Below are 20,478 nucleotides of genomic sequence, written 5' to 3' on the forward strand. Positions count from 1 at the left end.
AGCATTCACTGCTGTGGAAAACACAGCAGTTGTACGCAGCGAGACCAAATCCCCCACCCAAAGCAATGTCAGGGTTTCGACCTGAAATGTCGACAGTTCCTTTCCCCCCCACAGACGCTGCTTGACCCACTGAGTCCCTCCAGCAGATCGTTTTGTTGCTTCAGATTTCAGTGTCTGCAGTCTCTCGTGTCTCTCTGATTATACATGTTGGTTGAGGGATAAATGTTGTACAAGAGATCAGGGAGAATGGAGACACAATTGATTACTTCAAAAAAGCTGCTGGAGGAACTCAGTGAGTTGAGCAGCATCTGTGGGGGGGGGGGGGGGGGGGGAAGGGATGGCTGACGTTTCATGTCAAGACCCTGCATCGGGACTCCCTGGCACAGAACATGTGTTTCCATGTCAGAGAATGGACGGGCCCTGATTTAATGGGAAGGATGGCACCTCTGACACCTGAACCCTGAAACACAGGACGTTTGGTGGAATGAACTAAAAAGTGAGTAGAAAAACATTGACGGAACAACTTCCAGTGCTTGGGCCAAAGTGATCAGCTTAAAAGTCAGACATACTTGGACTCAACTGCCTCAAGTATCATCCAATCACTTACAGCCAAACAATCAAATAAAATTTGATTTACTTTTTGAGTTTTTGATCCATGCTTCAGTAACAAGTAGTTGATAGGACAATGGCTGGGGCAGGACTTGCTTCCACAACTGGTAACGTTAAGCCTGCAGTTCAGATCTCCCGCCAGAGATGGTGCTACAACCTCCAGGCTCCACCTGTTGAGCCAACCTCCCTAACCCATCCCCGCCTGCATCAACCCCCAGTACTCCCCAACATCTCTCCCAGAACAAGGGAGAGACGTCCAACCTCAAGAGGATGGAATCAAATGAGACTGGAGGCAGAAAATGAGAGGAAAGAAGACACAAAGGGCAGCAGAGAGGAGAGAGACAAATACACAAGTGACACGGTGCATTTCCCAATTGCCATGAACAATGTGGATGATCTAGAAGGCAACAGTGACGACTTTCCTCAGTGAGGGCAAGAAAGCAACAGGAAATAGCCAACTTCATCTGTTAACGACAGATATTCCAAGAGACAACCTGAGATTGACCTCAGGATGTGCCTGGCTGGCTGGGGGATTACCAGGAACCAGACTCTTAAAAGTAACTGCACTACAGCTTCAATGCAGGCTCCAGGTAGAATACAAAGACATCGGAGGAGATGATTCGGCCCATCAGGTTTATGCCAGTTCGTAGGGGAGCAATCGTATCGGACACATTCTCCTCTCCTTATTTCCCTGTGACACTGCAATTTATTCACTGATTGATTTTGCATTAGCCTTCACTTAGGGATCACTCACAGCGGCCAATAAACCTACTAATAGGTCTCTCGAATGTGAGAGAAGGGGGAATCCAGGAGAAACCGATGTCACAAGATCACAAGACAAGGGAGCAGAAGTAGGCCATTCAGCCCATCGGGTCTGCTCCATGAGCTAAAGAAAAAGAGAAAAGAAAAAGAAAAAAGAGAAAAGGAAAAGAAACCTATTCCTTTCTGGCCCCAGTTTCCGGCCTTCTCCCCCATCCCTTGACACCTTGACTAATTAGATACCTATCCATCTCCTCCTTAAGTGCCTCCAATGATCTGGCCTCCACTGCTGTACATGGCAAAGAAGTCCATAAATTCACTACCCTCTGGCTAAAGAAATTTCTCCTCATCTCTGTTTTAAACCGGTACCCTCTAATTCTAAGATTGTGCCCTCTAGTCCTGGACTCACCCACCAAGGGAAACAGCTTGGCCACATCTCCTCTGTCCAGTCCTTTCAACATTCTAACTGTTTCTATGAGGTCCCCTCTCATTCTTCTGTACTCCAGTGAGTACAGTCCAAGAGCTGACAAACGCTCATCATACGTAAGCCCTTTCATTCCAGGAATCATCCTTGTAAATATCCCCTGAACCCTCTCCAACATCAGCACATCCTTCCTAAGATATGGGGCCCAAAACTGCACACAGTATTCCAAATGAGGCCTCACTAGTGCCCCGTAGAGCCTCAGCAACACTTCCTTACTTTTATACACTGTACCTCTCGAAATGACTGCCAACATAGCATTCGCTTTCCTTACTGCCGATCCAACCTGGTGGTTAATCTTTAGGGCATCCTGCACGAGTACCCCCAAGTCCCTTTGTACTTCTGTACTTTGAATTTCCTCCTCTTCTAGATAATAATCTGCCCGTTTATTTCTGTTTCCAAAGTGTACAACTGCACATTTCTCAACATTGAATCTCATCTGCTATTTCCTTGCCCATTCTCCTAAACTATCTACGTCTCTCTGCAACCTTCCTGTTTCTTCAATACTCCTCCACCTACCTTGGTGTCGTCTGCAAATTTAGCCACAAAACCATTTACTCCATCATCCAAATCGTTAATATACAAAGTAAAAAGAAGAGGCCCCAACACCGACCCCTGCGGAACACCACTAGTAACCTGTAGCCAACCAGAACAGGATCCTTTTATTCCCACCCTTTGCTTTCTGCCAACCAGACAATGGTCCACCCATTCTGTTATCCTACCTGTAATTCCATGACCTCTCATCTTATTAATCAGTCTCTTGTGCGGCACCTTGTCGAAGGCCTTTTGAAAGTCTAAATACACAACATCTACCGCTGCACCCTTATCCACCCTACCTGAGATTTCCTCAAAAAACTCCAATAGGTTGGTCAGGCAGGATCTTCCCTTCACGAAACCATGCTGGCTTGGACCTATCTTGCCTTGCCTATAATTCCATAACCTCATCCTTGAGGATCGGTTCCAATAACTTTCCCACCACCGATGTCAGACTAATAGGTCTGTAATTTCCTTTATGCTGCCTCCCACCTTTCTTATACAGCAGAACTACATTTGCAACCCTCCAGTCTTCTGGAACCATGCCAGAGTCTATTGATCCCTGGAAAATTATCACCAATGCCTCCGCAATCTCTAAAGCCACCTCCTTCAGAACCCAGGGATGCACCTCATCCGGTCCAGGAGACTTATCTGTCTTTAGTCCACTTAGCTTTCCTAGCACCTTCTCTCTAGTAATCTTAACTGAACTCATTTCCATCCCTTGAGACCCCTGACTATCCGGTACATTGCTGATGTCCTCCACAGTGACTGATGCAAAATACTCATTTAGTTCCTCTGCCATCTCTTTATCCTCCATTATAATCTCTCCCGCACCATTTTCGATTGGTCCTATATCAACCCGTGTCTCTTTTACTCTTCATATATTTAAAGAAAACTCTTAGTATCCTTTCAAATGTTATCTGCCAACTTCCTTTCATAATTCATCTTTTCTTTCCTAATGACCTTCTTAGTTTCTCTCTGCAGGTTTTTAAAAGCTTCCTAGTCTTCTGTTTTCCCACTAATTTTTGCTTCCTTGTATGCCCTCCCTTTTGTTTTTATTTTAGCCTTCACCTCTCTCGTTATCCACATTTGTGCCTTTTTTTTCCATTCAAAACCTTTTTTCTTGGAATATATCTATCCTGCACTTTCCTTATTTCTTGTAGAAATTCTATCCATTTCTGCTCTGCCGTCCCTCCAGCTAGCTTACTCTTCCAATCAATTTGGGCCAACTCCTCTCTCATACCACTGTAATTTCCTTTGTTCCACTGAAATATTGATACACCAGTTATCAGCTTCTCCTTCTCAAATTTGAAACTGAACTCAATCATATTGTGATCACTATTTCCTAATGGTTCTTTTACCTTTAGTTCCCTAATCACCTCCGGTTGGTTACACAGCACCCAAACCAAAACAGCCGATCCCCTGGTGGGCTCATCAACAAGTTGCTCCAAAAAGCTGTCCCGTAGACATTCCACAAACTCACTCTCCTGAGATCCACCGCCTTGCTGGATTTCCCAGTCCACCTTCATGTTAAAATCCCCCATAATCTTAACGCTGTCTCTCTGACATGCTTTTTCTATTTCTAACTATAACTTATCATCCACAACCTGACCGCTATTAGGGGGCCTATATATAACTGCTATTATTGTCCTTATACCCTTGCTATTTTTTAGCTCCACCCATCAGGATTCCACCTCTTCTGACCCAATGTCCTTCCTTTCTATTGACTTTATATTATTACTAACCATCATGGCCACACCACCCCCTCTGCCTACCCGCCTATCCTTCCTATACACTGTGTACCCCTGGACATTCAGTCTCCAATCACATCCCTCATAAAAGCCATGACTCGGTGATTGCCACAATGTCATATTTATTAACCTGTAGTTGTGCGACTAGGTCATCCACTTTATTCCTAATGCTACGTGCATTTAAATATAGTACATTTAGACCAGTATGTGTTATGGAGAGAACGTGCAAACTCTGCACAGAGAGCTGCTAAGGTCAGGATTGAACCGGGTGCCAGGAGGTGTGAGGCAGAGCTGAAGAGGGGGCGACCAGACTGGGACAGACCAGGCTGATATCAGAATCAAAGCATCTCAAGGAGCTTTACCAAACAAATGCTGTTGGCCAGGCTAAGTCTTTATCCCTTGGAGCATCGGAGAACGAGGGGCGACCTTATAGAAGTGTTTAAAATTATGAGAGGCATAGATAACAGTTTTCCCCAGGATCGGGGAGTCCAGAACTAAGGGGCTGTAGCGGTTGCTACCGCGAAATAAAACAAGACGCTAGTCGAAGGATTGTCAAACAAGAACTGGTTTATTTTCCCGCCTTGCGCGGGCCTTTTAAGGGAGACTGTTCCCGCCCAATGCAACCAGCAATGACATAAGTACTACGTCATCAAGTCTTTCCCGCGCGCGGGTTCTCCCCGTCGCTCGGGGAAGACGAGGCCCGCTGCCATTTTGGGCCTCGTCGCTCCGATGCCGCGCGACCTGACTGCTGAGCCGGTTCGCCTGACCGGACGGTGAGTCGCTACAGGGCATGGGTTTAGGGCGGGAGGGGAAATATTTGAAAGGGACCTGAGGGGCAACTTTTCACGCAGAGGGTGGTGAGTATATGGAATAAGCTGCCAGAGGAAGTGGGTGAGGCAGGTACAACAGTATCATTTAAGAAGCACTTGGATAGGTACAGGAGGGACGGGGCTTGGAGGGATATGGGCCGAACGCAGGAAATTGGGACTAGCTGGGTGGGCACCACGGTTGGCATGGATTGGTTGGGCCGAAGGGCTTGTATCCGTGCTGTATTGCTCTATGACTCTAAAAGTTAAACTGGTGGCTGTTGCTGGATTGGGAGCCAGTGAAGCCCTGCCCCAGTTAATGGGCAGGTCGCATTACACAGACAAGAAAGCTTTGGATTACCTGAGATCAATGGAGGGTCAAATCCAGGACTGCCCTACGTGTAAAGGTGTAAAAATCCCTTGAGACACTCAATTTCCTTTGAAACCTTTTATTTCCGTGAATACAAAAAATAGTTTTTGTGGCCGATAAATTAGCACTTTATGTTACATACAGTAATACATTCTGTCATGGCAGAGTTATATATGTGATGCTTCACTGAAAGTCTGGGTGATACCAAGTGCGGCAAGCCAACAAGAACTTGCAAAGACCATCTATCTTGCATCTGCATGTTGTTTTGTTTTAGACATACCATCTTAAAAACAATTCAAACTATAGGCCGATATTAGATTACTTGAATAATTTCAGTACATTAAAGTTTTTTTTAAAATTCAGATTGCTCAGCTGTCTAACAAAACAAGTGGATCTGTTAAGTCTGTTAACTTTCCAGACACTGGCTTACAGACAAACAACACTCCGAGATGACAGATCCAAGCTGGGAGATACAGGGCTGTCGTACTGAACAGTTACAACGTATCTTGACACAGGCCTGTGGAATGCAATTTCCAAAGATAAAAAAAGTCTGTTTGCAGCAGCAGACGGGGTTTGCAGACTGTAGGGAAGACCATACAAGGCGAGTCGAGGGCAGTGCTGTGTGGTTTAAGTGAGGGAATCCCTCCTGCATTAAGACTTTGGGAACGCTACTTATATGGACACAGCAGGCAGACATTCAGCTGGGGGATTTTAGTGGTTGATTTTAGTGGGTTAAATCCTAGCAGCAATAGCAGAGTACTGCAGCCAACAGAAAGACGAAGCGAAGACGCACCATGAGCAACCCTCTGACTAATGCAGAAAAAACAACAGGTGACAGACAACTGTGTTGGGGAAATGACTGAGGCACCCAACACCTTAAAGCAGACCGAGAATTGGGAATTGAAATGTAATGATCATCAGAACTTTTCTTGTGCCCTTGAAGGATAGTGCTTTTCTGTGCTTCTTGTGTTTAAGACCCTTTCAGCTTTACTGAGGGCAGCTTTGGGAACACAAGGTGGACCTTCTTTTCTCAGTTTATTTTTAACTGGTTTCCAAAGTGAGAAACTGAAAAGCAAACAATAGGATTCAAGGGAATGGATCATTTAACTGGACACAAACCACTTCTCACAATTTGCACCATAGAATAAAACAGCCCAAGTAAATGCAGGAACGTTTAGGTGGGTTGCCTTGGTTCCTAGAGGAAGCAGATTAACTTCTAAGCAGCATTCTCGGGATCTGCAGACAATCAGTAGTGAAAAAAAAACGACATTGATCAGTCCTGCATTAATGCAAAGGTTTGTCTGCACACCTGCCAACCTCCTCTCTGTCAATGACTGGAGAATCCACAGCATTTTTCCCGTCTTCCTACTTTAATCTTGTGGGGCAGACTCGCAGCCTTCGTAACATTCTCTGTACACAAATTGCTCTCTGCCGCACACTATGACATGCGGTCTGGCCATATTAATCCTGCTCTGTAGACTTCCCTGATTCATATTTAGTGCATGCAAGCCTTGGGAATACAGGAAGCCAATACTAAACTAACATAATTCTGGACTACAATCTATAATTGGATAAATCCTAGGTAATGTAATGTTCCACCTCCTCAGTGTAGAATCAGATTTCCAATTGGCTCAAATTCTGAGAGTGTTGAGATCCTTGTGATGCAACCTCCATTTGGTTTAAAGTGTCTGTCACCTAGCTCTCCTCTTCACGCAGCTCTGACGGCAGAAATTTGTACTGTTGCTGGCGGATTTGTGCGAGTTTCTTCCGAGCTTCTTCCAACTCTTTCTCTTTCCTCAGCATTTCCTCCTGGGCAGCGATGATCTGCACACAAGGCAAATGTGGCATCTGCATCAACTGAGCTCCACTTTGAAACAAAACACTTGCAAGCACCAGCTACAGGCTGCTGTGGGAGATGAGGAAGAGATCGCTGGGGCCCCACCCGAGATGTTTAAATCTTCACTGGCCACAAGTGAGCGAACAGGTGATAGCAAATGTGCTCCCCATTTTCAAGGAGAGCAGCAGGGAAGCGTCTGGTAACTACAGGCCTGTGACCTTAACATCAGTTGTAGAGAAGTTACTGGAAAAAATTCCGAGGGACAGGATTACTGATAACTTGGAAATGCAGGGACTGATTAAAGACAGTGCGGCTTTGTCAGCGACAGATCCTGTCTGACCTATCAGATAGGGCTTTTTGAAGAGCACTGATGAGGGCAGTGCAGTAGATGTGACTACATGGACTTACAGTGAGGCCTTTGACAAGGTCCCACGTGGGAGACTGGTCCCAAAGGTTCAGACCCACGGGATCCAGGACAAGTTGGCAAACTGGATCCAAGATTGGCTTGGTAATAGGAGGGTGGTGGTAGAGGATTGTTTTTGTGATTGGATGCCTGTGACTAGTGGTGTTCCACAGGGATCAGTGCTGAGACCTGTACTGTTAGTAATAGATGCGAATGATTTGGATGTGGGTGTAGGAGGCAGGATCGGTAAGTTCACAGATGACGTGAAGATTGGTGGAGTTGTTGACAGTGTGGAGGATGGTCTTAGACTACAGGGTGATATCGATGTGTTGGTGAATTGGGCTGAGAAATGGCAGATGGAGTTTAATCCAGATTAATAAGGTAGTATATTTTGGGAGTACTAATGAGGCAAGGACATACTCCATGAATGGTTGGGTCCTAGAGAGTAGTGAGGAATAGGGGGACCTTGGTGTGCAAGTCCTAAGGTTCTTGAAGCTGGCAGTGCAGGTAGATAACGTGGTTAGCAAGGCAAATGGGATTCTAGCCTTCAGTAGATGGGGCACTGGACAGAGCAGGGAGGTTCTGATCCAATCCCTACTTATACTGAACTATTCATTGCTAAGCAGAAGTACTAAACGAAATTTGGCAACCAGCCACACACTGAAATGAAAGGCGCAAAGACTTGATCAATGAGACAGATTAGTGAGGCAGAATGGTTTCGGCAGGGAACTTGAAAGCTTGGGTCCTGGGACTCACTACTGCCACAATGGTAGAGTGATTATAAACTGGGAAAGCTCAAGAATTGGAGGCCAAAATCAGAGGCATAAGTAAAGGCCATGCAGGCACTCTGAACCAAGGAGGAGATTTTAAAGATGAAAGCATTGCTGGAACAAGACCAAGTGAATATGGGAGTAAACACAAGTTCCTGCTCCCTCTGAAGTCACTGTTACAGGGATAGACAGCAAGTCAATATGAAGCAAGGACCTGGCTACTGTCCACCATCTGTGTTACAGATCCCTGTACAAACTCATGCACTGCCCACTGCTCCCAGTGTTACAAATCCTGATACAAACCTGAGCAATTCCTCCTACGAATCGTGTTTTGACGACAATATTTTCCTCATCAGGTTTGTCGAAGGCTGCCTTTTGAGCTGCTCTGACCAGATTGTCTGACGCCCGCTTCACAGCGTTTCCAGCCGTCTGCAAACAAAACAGCCAGGGTCTTTTCATTGATTGTGCTCCAACAGATCACAGAGGCAATGTAAGTCCATGGACACCCCAAGCTTTTGGGGCTAATTGAAGTACCGCCACACATCGTTTCTTAGACTAGTATGTTACATAACCTACCCAAGAACAGGCTGCTTTAGATATGGACACATGCAAGGGATGAAGGATGTTGTGGTGAAGGACCCCCGAGGGAGCAGTGATCACAATATGGTAGAACTCCAAATACAGTTTGAGGGCAAACACCCAGGGTCCATTATCCAGGCACGGTAGTGTAGCGGTTAGCGTGACGCTTTACAGCACCAGCGACCCGGGCTCAATTCCGGCCACTGTCTGTAAGGAGTTTGTACGTTCTCCCTGTGTCTGTGTGGGTTTACTCTGGGTGCTCCGGTTTCCTCCCGCGTTCCAAAGATGTACAGGTTAGGAAGTTGTGAGCATGCTACATTGGCGCCGTAAGTGTGGAGACACTTGCGGGCTGCCCCAGAACACTACACAAAAAGATGCATTTCACTGTGTATTTCGATGTACATGTGACTAATAAAGAAATCTTATCTTATCAATTCAATCGGCGTAGTTACAAGGGTGTGAATGTCAACGTCTGGTGGATGGGGTAAATAGGTTCAGGGACAGGTCAGTGGATGAACAATGGCAGATACTTATAGGGCTCAGCAGAAGTTTACCCCAGTGATCGCAGGAGAAAGGTGAATGATCTGTGGTTAACAAAGGGGGTCAAATAAAACATCAAATGAAAGTCAGGAGCATACAAAATGTTCAGGGCTGGTGGGAGACCAAAGGATTGGGAATTTTACAAGAACCAGACACTAAAACTTTAATAAGGAGGAAGACATAGAATGTGAAAGAAAACTGGCATGTAAATTCATATTCTGGTATGGTCCGATAATTCTAATATCAAACCAAATGGTGAAGGCCATAGATATACAAAAAGGAAGAGGGTGTCTGGAGTCAGTGTGGGACCCCTAGAGAGAAACACTGGGGAATTATTAATAACGGGAACCAATAATAGCAGATAAGTTAACTGGATACTTTGCATCAGTCCTCCCAGTGGAGGGCACTGCAAATATCCTGCAGATACAGTAGTTTCAAACAGTATTGGAAGAACTTCTAACAACTGCCATCACAAGGAACAAGGTATTGGAAAAACCAGGAGGACTGAAGGCAGACAAACCACGGGAAGGTTCCTGGGAAGGTGACAGCAAATTGACAAACAACTGGAATAGTCCAACGTTTAGTTCTTGGCCCTCACTTACTGATGATTCACTTTAATGACCTGGGGGAGGGGCAGAGTAAACTTAAACTTTGTTTACATCATGGTAACAGGCCCTTCTGGCCCAACGAGTCCATGGCACCCATTTTAATCCCATTTTAAACTACCCATACGTCTTTGGAATGTGCGAGGAAACCAGACTACCCAGAGGAAACCCACGCAGACGTGGGAAGAACGTACAAACTCCTTACAGACACTGACGGGAATTGAACCCCAATCACTGGCGCTGTAATAGTGTCAAGCTAACCACTGCACCACCGTGCCGCCCCAGGGTAGCATTTGCAGGATACCCTGCAGTACAGGGGATCATTTTTGCTGATCAAACAGAAAGAGGGCACATTGCAGTGAGGATCCTGGACTCTGCGACAGGTATGGATGGGTTGAGTTAACCGGGGAAAACATGGCAAATGTGGGTAAGTGGCAGGTGATGCACCGTGGTGAGAGGAATCAAAAGGCAGGTGATCTGAATGGAGATGATTGCAGATGAGTGCAGCGCAGGGGGATCTGGGTGATCTTGTGTACACACAGCAACGCGTTGCAGGCAGTGAATGGGGAGACAAATGACACGTAGGCCTTTGCTGCACAGGAAGGTTGGGGATTAGAAACAGGGAAGTATTGTTACTGTTTTACAGGGTGTTGGTGAGGCCGCACCTGGACAAGTGCACAGCTTACATCCAGCTATAGATGGTCATAGTCTTTTCCCAGGGTAGAGGAGTCTAAAACTAGAGTGCAAAGGTTCAAGGTGAGAGGGGAGAAATTTAAAGGAGGTCTGAGGGGCAACTTCCTTCACGCAGAGGGTGGTGGGTGTATGGAACAAGCTGCCAGAGGCAGTGGCAGAGGCAGGTACAGTTACGATGTTTAAAAGACATTTGGACAGGTACATAGATGGGAAACGTTTAGAGGGATATGGGTCACATGCAGACAAATGGGACCAGCTCAATTAGGCAACATGGTCAGCATGGACAAGTTGGGCCGAAGGGCCTGTTTCCGTGCAGTGTAGCTCTATGACAATAAGGAGATACTGGTATTGGGAATGGTCCAAAAGAGATTGACAAGGCTAATTGCTGGGATGAGAAGGCCGTCCTATCACAAGCCGCAAAAGAAATTAGATCGATATTCTTTGAAGTTTAGAACGAGGGGTGAGCTTACTAAAGCAGAAAAGATCCTGAGAGGGTAATGTTGAGATGTTTCCACTACTGGGAGAGTCCTGAACAAGGGGACCTGGTTACAAGATTAGGGACAGTCACTTAAAACTGAGGTACCACAGGGACTTGTGGCAGAGGGAGAATCTCTCGGAATATTCCACCCCAGATGGTTGTGGAGACGAGATCATTGGGGGTATTCAAAGAGGGAGTAGACACATTCTTTAAAAACCATGGAACTGAAGGCAATGGGGAACTGGCAGAGACAGGGCGTGGGGCAGACCAGCCATGACCATATTGAATGGCAGGTTAGGTTTGAGGGGCTGAGTGGCCTACTCCTGCTCCCATACCTTCATGTTCTTATGTTCACTGCAGTTCCCCTCCCTCTGCAATGATTCAGCCTGGGTCACACACACACACACACACACGGGTCATACACACACACAGGTCATACACACATACACAGGTCATACACACACACACACACACACACACACACACACACACAGAGAACACACGCACAAACACTCCCCCACCCCCTCACACACTCATACAACCCCTCCCCCACTCTCTCTCTCCCCCACCACACATAAGCATTCACACAATCCAGACACTGACCGATGCAGATAGTTAACTCTCCAATTCACACCAATCCATAATACATCCCAGCCTACACTCACCCAACACAAACCAATGTGCAACCATGTGCTGCTAACAGCAATTCTTCAAGTGCTAGAAGAAGACAGGACAACTTTTGCAAGGGTTGATTTAAGAACTGGTCTCTTGTTGGTAAATCCTCAACATGTAAATGCGTTCTTGGCCAATCTGTATTTTAACCACATTTATCCCTTTCAGCTCTGCTGCCCCGGTCCAACAACAGTATCAGTCCTAGCTCTGAAAGATCCTGCTGGCTCCTGTCACAACCACCATAACCTCCAGGGGAGGGCGTAACAGCTCCAAGTGCCCCCCTAACCCCAGGTACAACAGGTTGTGGTCAGTGTGCCAGCAAACGTCTCTTGTGTGAAGAAGTGGTTCCTGGCATCAACCCTAACACTGCAGCACAGCTCGACTTCATTATGCCTCCTTGTTCTAAACTCCCACCAATATTGGAAATAGTGTATCCACAAAATAAAGCCCCTACCACACTCACAATAAACTTAGTCAACGTTCCTTTTGTCTTCAACATCTCAGTGAAATCATCCTTTAAAACTCAACAGACAACAAGATAAGTTGTTGCGATTTATCCCTTTACCTGGGATCATCCTGATGAAGCTACACCGACCCTCACAGGTCAGTACATCCTCACTGAGGGACGGTACCGAAAGCTGAAAGTGGACCTCCCCAATAAACACCTTCAGGCACCTCTGAGCTGTTCCGCCATCTATGAAGCAGAAGTCAGGAGTGTAATGCAACGCTCTCCTTGCCTGGATGACTCTCGACAAATGGGCACCATCCAGGACAGAGCAGCACACCTGACTGGTACCCCACACTGCAGCACCCTACACCGGCTGCCACGCCTACAAAACGCCCTGTGTTTACTCACCAGTCTACTGGGACAGAGCCTCCTCAACCCAGCAGCAAGAGGGACGTGGGCAGAGGGTCAGGGGCACACCACCACCTGCAGGTTCCCCTCCGAGTCACACACCATTGTGACGCAGACATCATCGCTGGGTCTCTGACCCAGTGGCAGTGTGGGAGCGCACAGGTCAGAAGCAGCAGCTGGTGAACCTCAGGGTGAGCTGCAAGTTCCCTGGGCAGATGCAGGAAGACGACTTACCTGGAGCCGCCGCATCGCCTCCGAATCCGTGTCGGCCTTCACCTTGCAGGCGACCAGCAGCTGTGCGGTGGAGGCAGCCACCTGCTTGGCCGAGGAGATGAGCTTCTCTTCGCTGGCGTGACCCTGGACACAGGCGTTGGCAGCTTCACACAGGTTGCTTGTTGCAGCAGCCACCATCCGAGCCTGGGGGTGGGGGGCATGGAGGGAGGGGCAGGAGGGGAGATGGGGGAGGGGGGTGAGGGGGAGGGGGTGAGGGGGAGGTGAGGGGGGCGAGGAGGAGGGGGGAGGTGGGGGAAGGGGGGAGGGGGAGGTGAGGTGGAAGGGGTGAGGCGGAGGGGGAGGTGGGGGGAGGTGAGGGTGAGGAGGTGAGGGTGAGGGTGAGGGGGTGAAGGGGTGGGTGGTGAGGGGAGGGGGGAGGGGGGGGTGGGAGAGAATTTAAGAACAGTGTACTTAGTCATCCTGGCAGGAGATCTAAGCCCACAATCGGTTCAGTGCTGAGTCTGGGAAACACACCTAACGGTCAAGGGCTGATTCAGTTTGTGTTTGGATGACACTCATTTTGAAGCGTCATCCACAAGCAGCAGGTGCTGAGTAAACGACAGCCCACTGTGACACAGAACCCAAGTGGGAGCTGACAGCCCAGTGGTGTGAAAATTTTCCAGCATCAGGTCACCCACTCCCACTGGTCCACCCGGGGTCTCTCTCCCTTTAATCCCCTTTTCCATCCCTCCATCCATCCACCCCCCCCCCACCCCCGTTGCTGACTCATCACCTTCCCCCACCTGGTTTCATCCCTCCCTCACCCACACACCTATCTTGCAGGAAATCTCCCCTCGCCAGTACCATGAAGTATAACTGGTTGAACACCCTGAGCCCTCGACACTGTATAAAGGACACCTACTGCAGAAATGAGTCCTTGAGACCACTGCCCATCATCCACTGCATTGGCAAGGATAGCTCCCACCTGTAGGTAGACACAGAAACACCAGTTAAAACTGTGAGGCATTGAACTGCAGGAAACGGGGATGGTGTCTGCAGTGAATTCTTGCACACTCACCTTTCCTTGGGCGACCAGCTCGCGCTGAGCTGCAGAAGCAGACTTCACCAGTGCGCTGGTGGCAGCCGCAATCGACTTAGCAGCTTCGAGAATCTGCTCCTCAAAGTCCAGAGTCTCATCTGCTTGCTACGGGGAAAGTGAATAGATGGTTACAGGGAGCTGGCAACAAGGACCTGTGTCACAGAGTCCAGTATAGCAAGTACCACTCAGAACACCGTGCACAGTGCAGTGGAATGGCTCCCTTGCACTGTGCGCAATGCAATGGATCCGCAGGCAGCACTGTGCATGGTAAGACAGACCCTGTGCAAACAGCGCACAACGCTACGAACTCCTGTCCACCGCAGGAAGCAATGTGACAGGTTCCTGTGCTGTGAGGCGCAGAGAGATCAACTGTCAGTGATGGGTCCTCTGTGCACACCAGGCAGCCATGTACAGAAAAGGTGAAGGACTATCACACACCTTTATGCAACTGACCTGACACCAGTGCAACATTGACCACACCCTGATGGACTCCATACACCGCATCTCATGTGCAAAAAGTTCCCATGCACTACAGAAAACAGTGCGATGGACAGCCAAGCACTGCTATGACCGACTCCCATGCACCACTGCACACAGTGCCACAGACTCCATGCACCACTGAACACAGTGCCACAGACTCCATGCACCATTGCACACAGTGCCACAGACTCCATGCACCATTGCACACAGTGCCACAGGCTCCCATAATAAAGAAGTGAGATGTAACAAACCTCCATGCAACTCAACGCATCTGTGCATCCCACCTACAACTGCACTGGACTCTATGCACTACATCCCTCATTGCAGCAGACTCCCCTGTACAATAGCACATACTGCAGCTGGCTTCTAGGAACAGCTGATCTGAGTACACCAGAGTCCCATGCACCACATCCCGATGCACTGCAATGCAGCCTCACAGACTGCCATGCAGCACAGTTCTTTGTGCAACAAACTCCCATGCACCATGCCTCTAATTGTGACGGACTGCCATGTACTGCAGACTACAGTGGCATGGGTTGCCATGCACCACAGCTCAGGGCGCAATGGAGCAACTTGTCCGGCAGCCCATCCATCTCATGCTGCCCCTTCCATGGCAAACACTGCAAAATTATTAAATCCCGATTTCTCTTTTAAGTTCCTCGCTATCCTCAGAACAGAATAAAATGGTCCCAGTCACACCAGCATTTTGCATACAATTCCTCTTTCAAACACTACAAATAAACCTATGCCCTCTGCACCCTGAGTGCACAGTCCAGCGGGTTTGCCTGGCTCTCTTACACAGGAATCAGATCCCAATTACTCTAATTTTCTTCTGTTCAAGAATCAAGAACATCCAATTGCTATTGCTTTTCTTTACTGCTGTGACAAACTTTTGTACCCAGGTGACAGGGCAGGACACTATAGCAATATGTTTGATATATAGTTGACTTTAGTAACAACCTAATATATCAAACATATCACACAGCGTCTTGCAGGAAGGATCGACATTTGGTTCAGCTCCAAAGTGGTAAAGATACATGTCTAATACCACAGCCCCAATACAAGTTGTGGCATGCCAGCAATGGCTGAGGCTAGCTGAGGATAACTCTGGACAGTCTGGAGATCCATACTAAACTATGCAGGTTGTTGTTTGAGCAGCTACTGTGCATGGTGTGACCTGTGTGAATGTCCAGTCTTTGGATACGTGACCTGTCACTCACCCTGGGCTTGGCCCTTGGTTTCAGCTGCTCCAGTTTCTTGGCAGCAGCCTCGATGGACGCAGCGGCTCCCAGCAGCTCTGCCTCTGCGATAACCGTCGGATCTTCAGGATCTACCCATTCCGTGCCTGCGGAAGGCAAAACATCCCATGAAAACCTCCAGTCTGGATGACCAAATATTTGATAATGGGGTAAGTGTTTGGTGTTCAAACTACTTTTGATTGGGGGTGGGGTAGAATCGAAGGACAGTCTCTGAGAAAGGGAGTGCGTGCCCCAGCCTCAGTCGCTGGCTCTTTCCCCACCTGACTGGGTTGTACTTGAGAATACCAGACAGTGGCAGGCAATTCCCACACCTGGAATGTGGTCCAATTCAATGAAATGGCAACAGGGGCCTGATAGATGTTTTCTTTAATAAAAAAAATTAAGTTGAAGCATTACAAGGACTGTGTCCTGTGTAACTGGGACTGGGAGTGGGCTGAAGGACTGTGCCCTGTTCTGGTGACAAGTTAGAAAGGATATTAAGAGAAGATATGGTTTAGTGCTAACATCACAAAGTGAGCTGGGAAGCTTCTGCTGACGGTAACAAGAGAGTGAGATAACGTGACTGGCAGAAATACAAGCCATGGAATACTGAAAAGGGAGGAGGTTTCAAAAATAGCTTTCAAAAGGCAATTCAATATTTATAAGGTAAAGGAAAACAAATCAAAGGGCCATGGACAGGTCATGTGTGGACCATTCTTTCATTGCTGCACAGATGTGCCAAATGGTACCATTCACAGAATGGTGACAACATGGACAGAAGCCATTGTGTCTGTACCAGCTCTGTGCCACAGTAATGCAGTTGGTCCCAACCCCTACCCTCTCCCCAGCTCCCTGCAGATTTTCAGACACTCACTCAGTTCCCCTTTGAATGCTACAGTTGAATCCAGCTCCACTCCTTCCGCTGGATCACAACCGCTCACTGTGTAAACATTTTCTCTCATTCACTTATTGCCTTGTTCATGATCCCACCTATGGGAAGAGTTTCATTCTATTTAATCTGTCTGCTCCTTCATGACTTTAAGCACCTCTATCAGATCCTCTCACTGTATCATCTGTTTCAAGGAGAACAATGCTAGTTTCTCCGCACGGCGACTGCCCTCAGAATCAACTTAGTAAATTCCTTCTACACTACTCCATCCAAAGTCTTCATATTCTTTAAATGTGGCACCCAGATCTGAATAATCCTCCAGTTATGGTCAAACCACTGGGTGCTCTTTTCCAAAAGGTTCAGCACCACTTTGTCCTCTTGTATTCCAAGCCCAACAACACCCAGGATCCCACCTGCTTTTACAACCAGCTCTGCCATTTTCAAGGACCTTTCCTCACAACTCCTCCCCGATATCTCTTTGGTATTTTATCCCTTCCAGAATGTTCCCCCCAGTCTAGATTGTCTCTCTCCATTTTTCTCATCAAAATATAACACTGCATTTTTCACCATTGTGTTTCACCTGCCCCTTCCACCAGCCTGCCCACACCTCCTTGAGATCTTTTAGTACCCTCCTGATGGTTACTGCATCTCCAGGCAGTTGCGCAGTACGCACCAAGTCACTACTCTTTCCTGTTTCTGAACTGATTTTCTCCATGCTGCTGCAGTTCCTTTTATTCCATGACCAACAACTTTGACAAGTCTATTCTGTGGCACCTCATCAATTGCCTTTCAGAGATTCCGATATACTAGAACAATCAAATTTCCGTCATTAACCCTCTCTGTTATTTTGCCAAAAATTCTATCAAGTTAGTTCGACAAAATTTTGCCTCCATGCTAGCATTCAATCTGCACGTGTCCAAGTCACTGCGAATTCTGTCTCTGATTATTGGTTCTAGAAATGTCCCCACCACCAAGGTTGACTGAGTTTACCCCTACACTTCTGTTTGCACAAGGCTGTAACATTTCCAGTTCTCGAGCACCCCCCAGATTTGCAGAAGTTTGCCGGATTATATGGCCAGGCCTTCAGCAATTTCCTTTTCTGTGGAGCTTTCACCGACATCATCTTCTTCAATGAAAACTCATTAAGTACTCACTTAATACCTAAGGAAAGCCTTCTAAGAAAACTTTCATCCCTTTCCTGTTCACATGCCTACTGAATATTTTTGAATTCTCTCTTGCAAGCCATCAACTCTCCATTGATTCTCCCAACACCCACCCACACCAAGGTGTGATTTACAGTGGCCAATTAACCTACCAATTCGCACGCCCTTGGGACATTGGAAGAAACCCACATCGTCACAAAGTGAACATGCAATCTCTACACAGACAGCACCGGAGGTCAGGGTCAAACCTGGACTGCTGCAGCTACAGCACTGCCTGCCTTGCAGTAAAGGCTAACTTACTGTTGCCTCCTGAGCTGAACATCAACTTCCAGTTATATATGCAACAGCACCAAGGTCCTCCTCAATACACACTCTTCAAAATTGATAACCTTACATTTTTTCACACTATTTGGTTTTTGAACCTTTTCTTGGGCAGGATTTACTTCAATGAGAGGGAATGCAGCCAGAGATTGCAAGTGGAACCAGAGATCGAAAGGAAAATCTCCAGCGGAACAATGGGAAGTCCTTAAAGAGATATTTCAATAAGAAAGGGGAATCTTGGGTGATAAGAGAAATAGAAAGTACAACAAAACAAAAGGAAGATAGTACATGGTGTACATCAGGTGAAATCTTCAAGTGAGGACCAGGCAAACATCGGGCAGGGAAGGAGGGAGGGAGGCACAAGAGGGAGGAGGGGAAAGGAAAATAAGGTTGTTAAAGAGAGGACATAACAATACAGTGGCGTTAATATGAGAGAGTTGCATCCTAGTTGCTGAGGGATATTGGGTGGAGAGAGTGGACGGGCTGATTATAATCTTCCAACATTGCCCAGGTAGGGGAGAAGGAAAGTGACGGCAGTGACACCCTTGCCGAGTGAAGGCTGTAAGGACGTCCCTCGTCACTACAGGCTGGTTAGTTTAACATTGACAGCGAGTGAGGTTTCAAAAGCAAAGAATCAGGGAACATTACAATAAGCACTGGAGAAGTTTGAGTTATTTAAGAGTCAGCTCTAATTTGTAGAAGTGGATTATGTTTGGTAAACCAAACGGAATATTTTGATGAGGCAGGAGTGAAGTGCGAAGAGGGGAATCAGTGGCCGTAATCCACGTGCGAGGGAGGTGGAAGTGCAAGACAACTGAAAGGAGATTGGATGGGCTCGATGGGCTGCATGGCCTCTTCTGTGCAGTTACAACAGACACAGAAAAACTTCTGATGAATTGAGAACAAACTCCTAAAACTGGACAGCTTATATCAGATTAAAATGAGGAACTGCATTCCCTGTAAATCCAGATTCTCTTCCCGAAGTCTGGGGACAGTGGGACACAATTTAAAGTTTAAATCTGAAATCCATGGATATTAATTGAACAAGACTATTCTGTTTAATGGGCCATTGGTTGGTAAATATTTTTATTTATATTCCATAACGACAAAGAATGAAGCCACTCAGCCCATCGAATCCACATTGGCACCCAGAGCAATCCCATCAGTCCACCCACCCTCACTTATTTTCCTGCAACCCATCACAGAACATTACAGCACAGTACAGGCCCTTCACTCTCATCTTCAAATAAAGGAAAGAAGTTACTTATTTCATTTGTAACCACATCTGCCAGGAGTTTCAGTGCTTTAAATAAACAATTAAACATCCTCAAAATGAAAAGCATAAAAGTAATTTAAATATTTAAACATTAAATATATGTAAAAATATTAAATATATTAAATATATTAAGTACATGGAGCTGAGTAAAATAGAGGGCTATGGGTAAGCCTAGTAATTTCTAGGGTAGGGACATGTTCGGCACTGCTTTGTGGGCCGAAGGGCCTGAATTGTGCTGTAATTGTTCTATGTTCTACATTAAAGCAAATGTAACTAATTAACAAAAATGCAACTTATTTTACTCTTGCTGTTCTTCCCAACAAACTGCTCAGACCATGGTCTTGACATAACTAACACCATTCAAGGGGAGAGAAAGGAGGTTTAAAGGGGAATTGAGGGGGAAAGTTGTTTTTCAACACAGAGGGGTTGATATCTGGAACTGGTTGCCTGACAATATGGTGGAATCAGATACAACTGCTACAGTGAAGAGACATTCAGACGAGACACAGAAGGATATGGGCCCAATGTGCGCCAATGGGATTGGTGTAGGTGGGCAATAAGCACAGATGTGGTGGGCCAAAGGGTCCACTTCTGTGCTGCACACAGAACTCTGTCTCTGGCACTTGGTCCATAACCTTCCGTGCCGAAGCGATTCAAGTGCTCGTTGAGGTACTTATTGAACGATGCAGGAGTTCCTGCCTCCACCGCCCCCTCAGGTGGTGCCATTAGGAAAATTTCCAACTATCTACCCTGCCTACACCCCTCATAATCTTGTACACCTATATCAGGTCCCCCTCAGCCTCCTCCGCTCCAAGGAAAACAAACCCAGCCTATCCAGTCTCTCCCCGTAACTAGACGCTCCTTCCCAGGCAATGTCCTGATGATTGTCCTCTGTATCTTCCAGCGATCTCGTCTTCCTACAGTGTGGTGACCAGGACTTCAGCAGCAGCTTAACCAATGGTTGAGAAGGCTGTACCATAACTTCCCTGCTCTTATGTTCAATGCCACGAACCTGTGCTACCACCTTCAGGTAATCTACAGACGTGTACACAGAGA

The 20,478-nt window shown here is 47.0% G+C and overlaps 1 protein-coding gene across 3 annotated transcripts in view; it reads right to left on the reverse strand.

Annotated features, from left to right (window-relative positions):
• Positions 1 to 5,380: 5,380 nt before the first annotated feature.
• tln2b (talin 2b) overlaps positions 5,381 to 20,478 on the reverse strand; it is a 246,086-nt gene continuing 230,988 nt past the window's right edge. For all 3 annotated transcript variants that reach the window (XM_052042407.1, XM_052042408.1, XM_052042409.1), the window contains exons 53-58: positions 15,756 to 15,880; positions 14,035 to 14,160; positions 13,879 to 13,941; positions 12,978 to 13,160; positions 8,624 to 8,749; positions 5,381 to 7,134 (exon numbers count right to left, since the gene is read on the reverse strand). In XM_052042407.1, the coding sequence (XP_051898367.1) occupies positions 7,006 to 7,134; positions 8,624 to 8,749; positions 12,978 to 13,160; positions 13,879 to 13,941; positions 14,035 to 14,160; positions 15,756 to 15,880 (752 nt within the window). In that variant the 3' untranslated portion in view covers positions 5,381 to 7,005. The remainder of the gene's footprint in view (positions 7,135 to 8,623; positions 8,750 to 12,977; positions 13,161 to 13,878; positions 13,942 to 14,034; positions 14,161 to 15,755; positions 15,881 to 20,478) is intronic.

Source organism: Pristis pectinata, chromosome 32 (assembly GCF_009764475.1).
Source record: "Pristis pectinata isolate sPriPec2 chromosome 32, sPriPec2.1.pri, whole genome shotgun sequence".
In the NCBI taxonomy this organism is placed as follows: Eukaryota; Metazoa; Chordata; class Chondrichthyes; order Rhinopristiformes; family Pristidae; genus Pristis; species Pristis pectinata.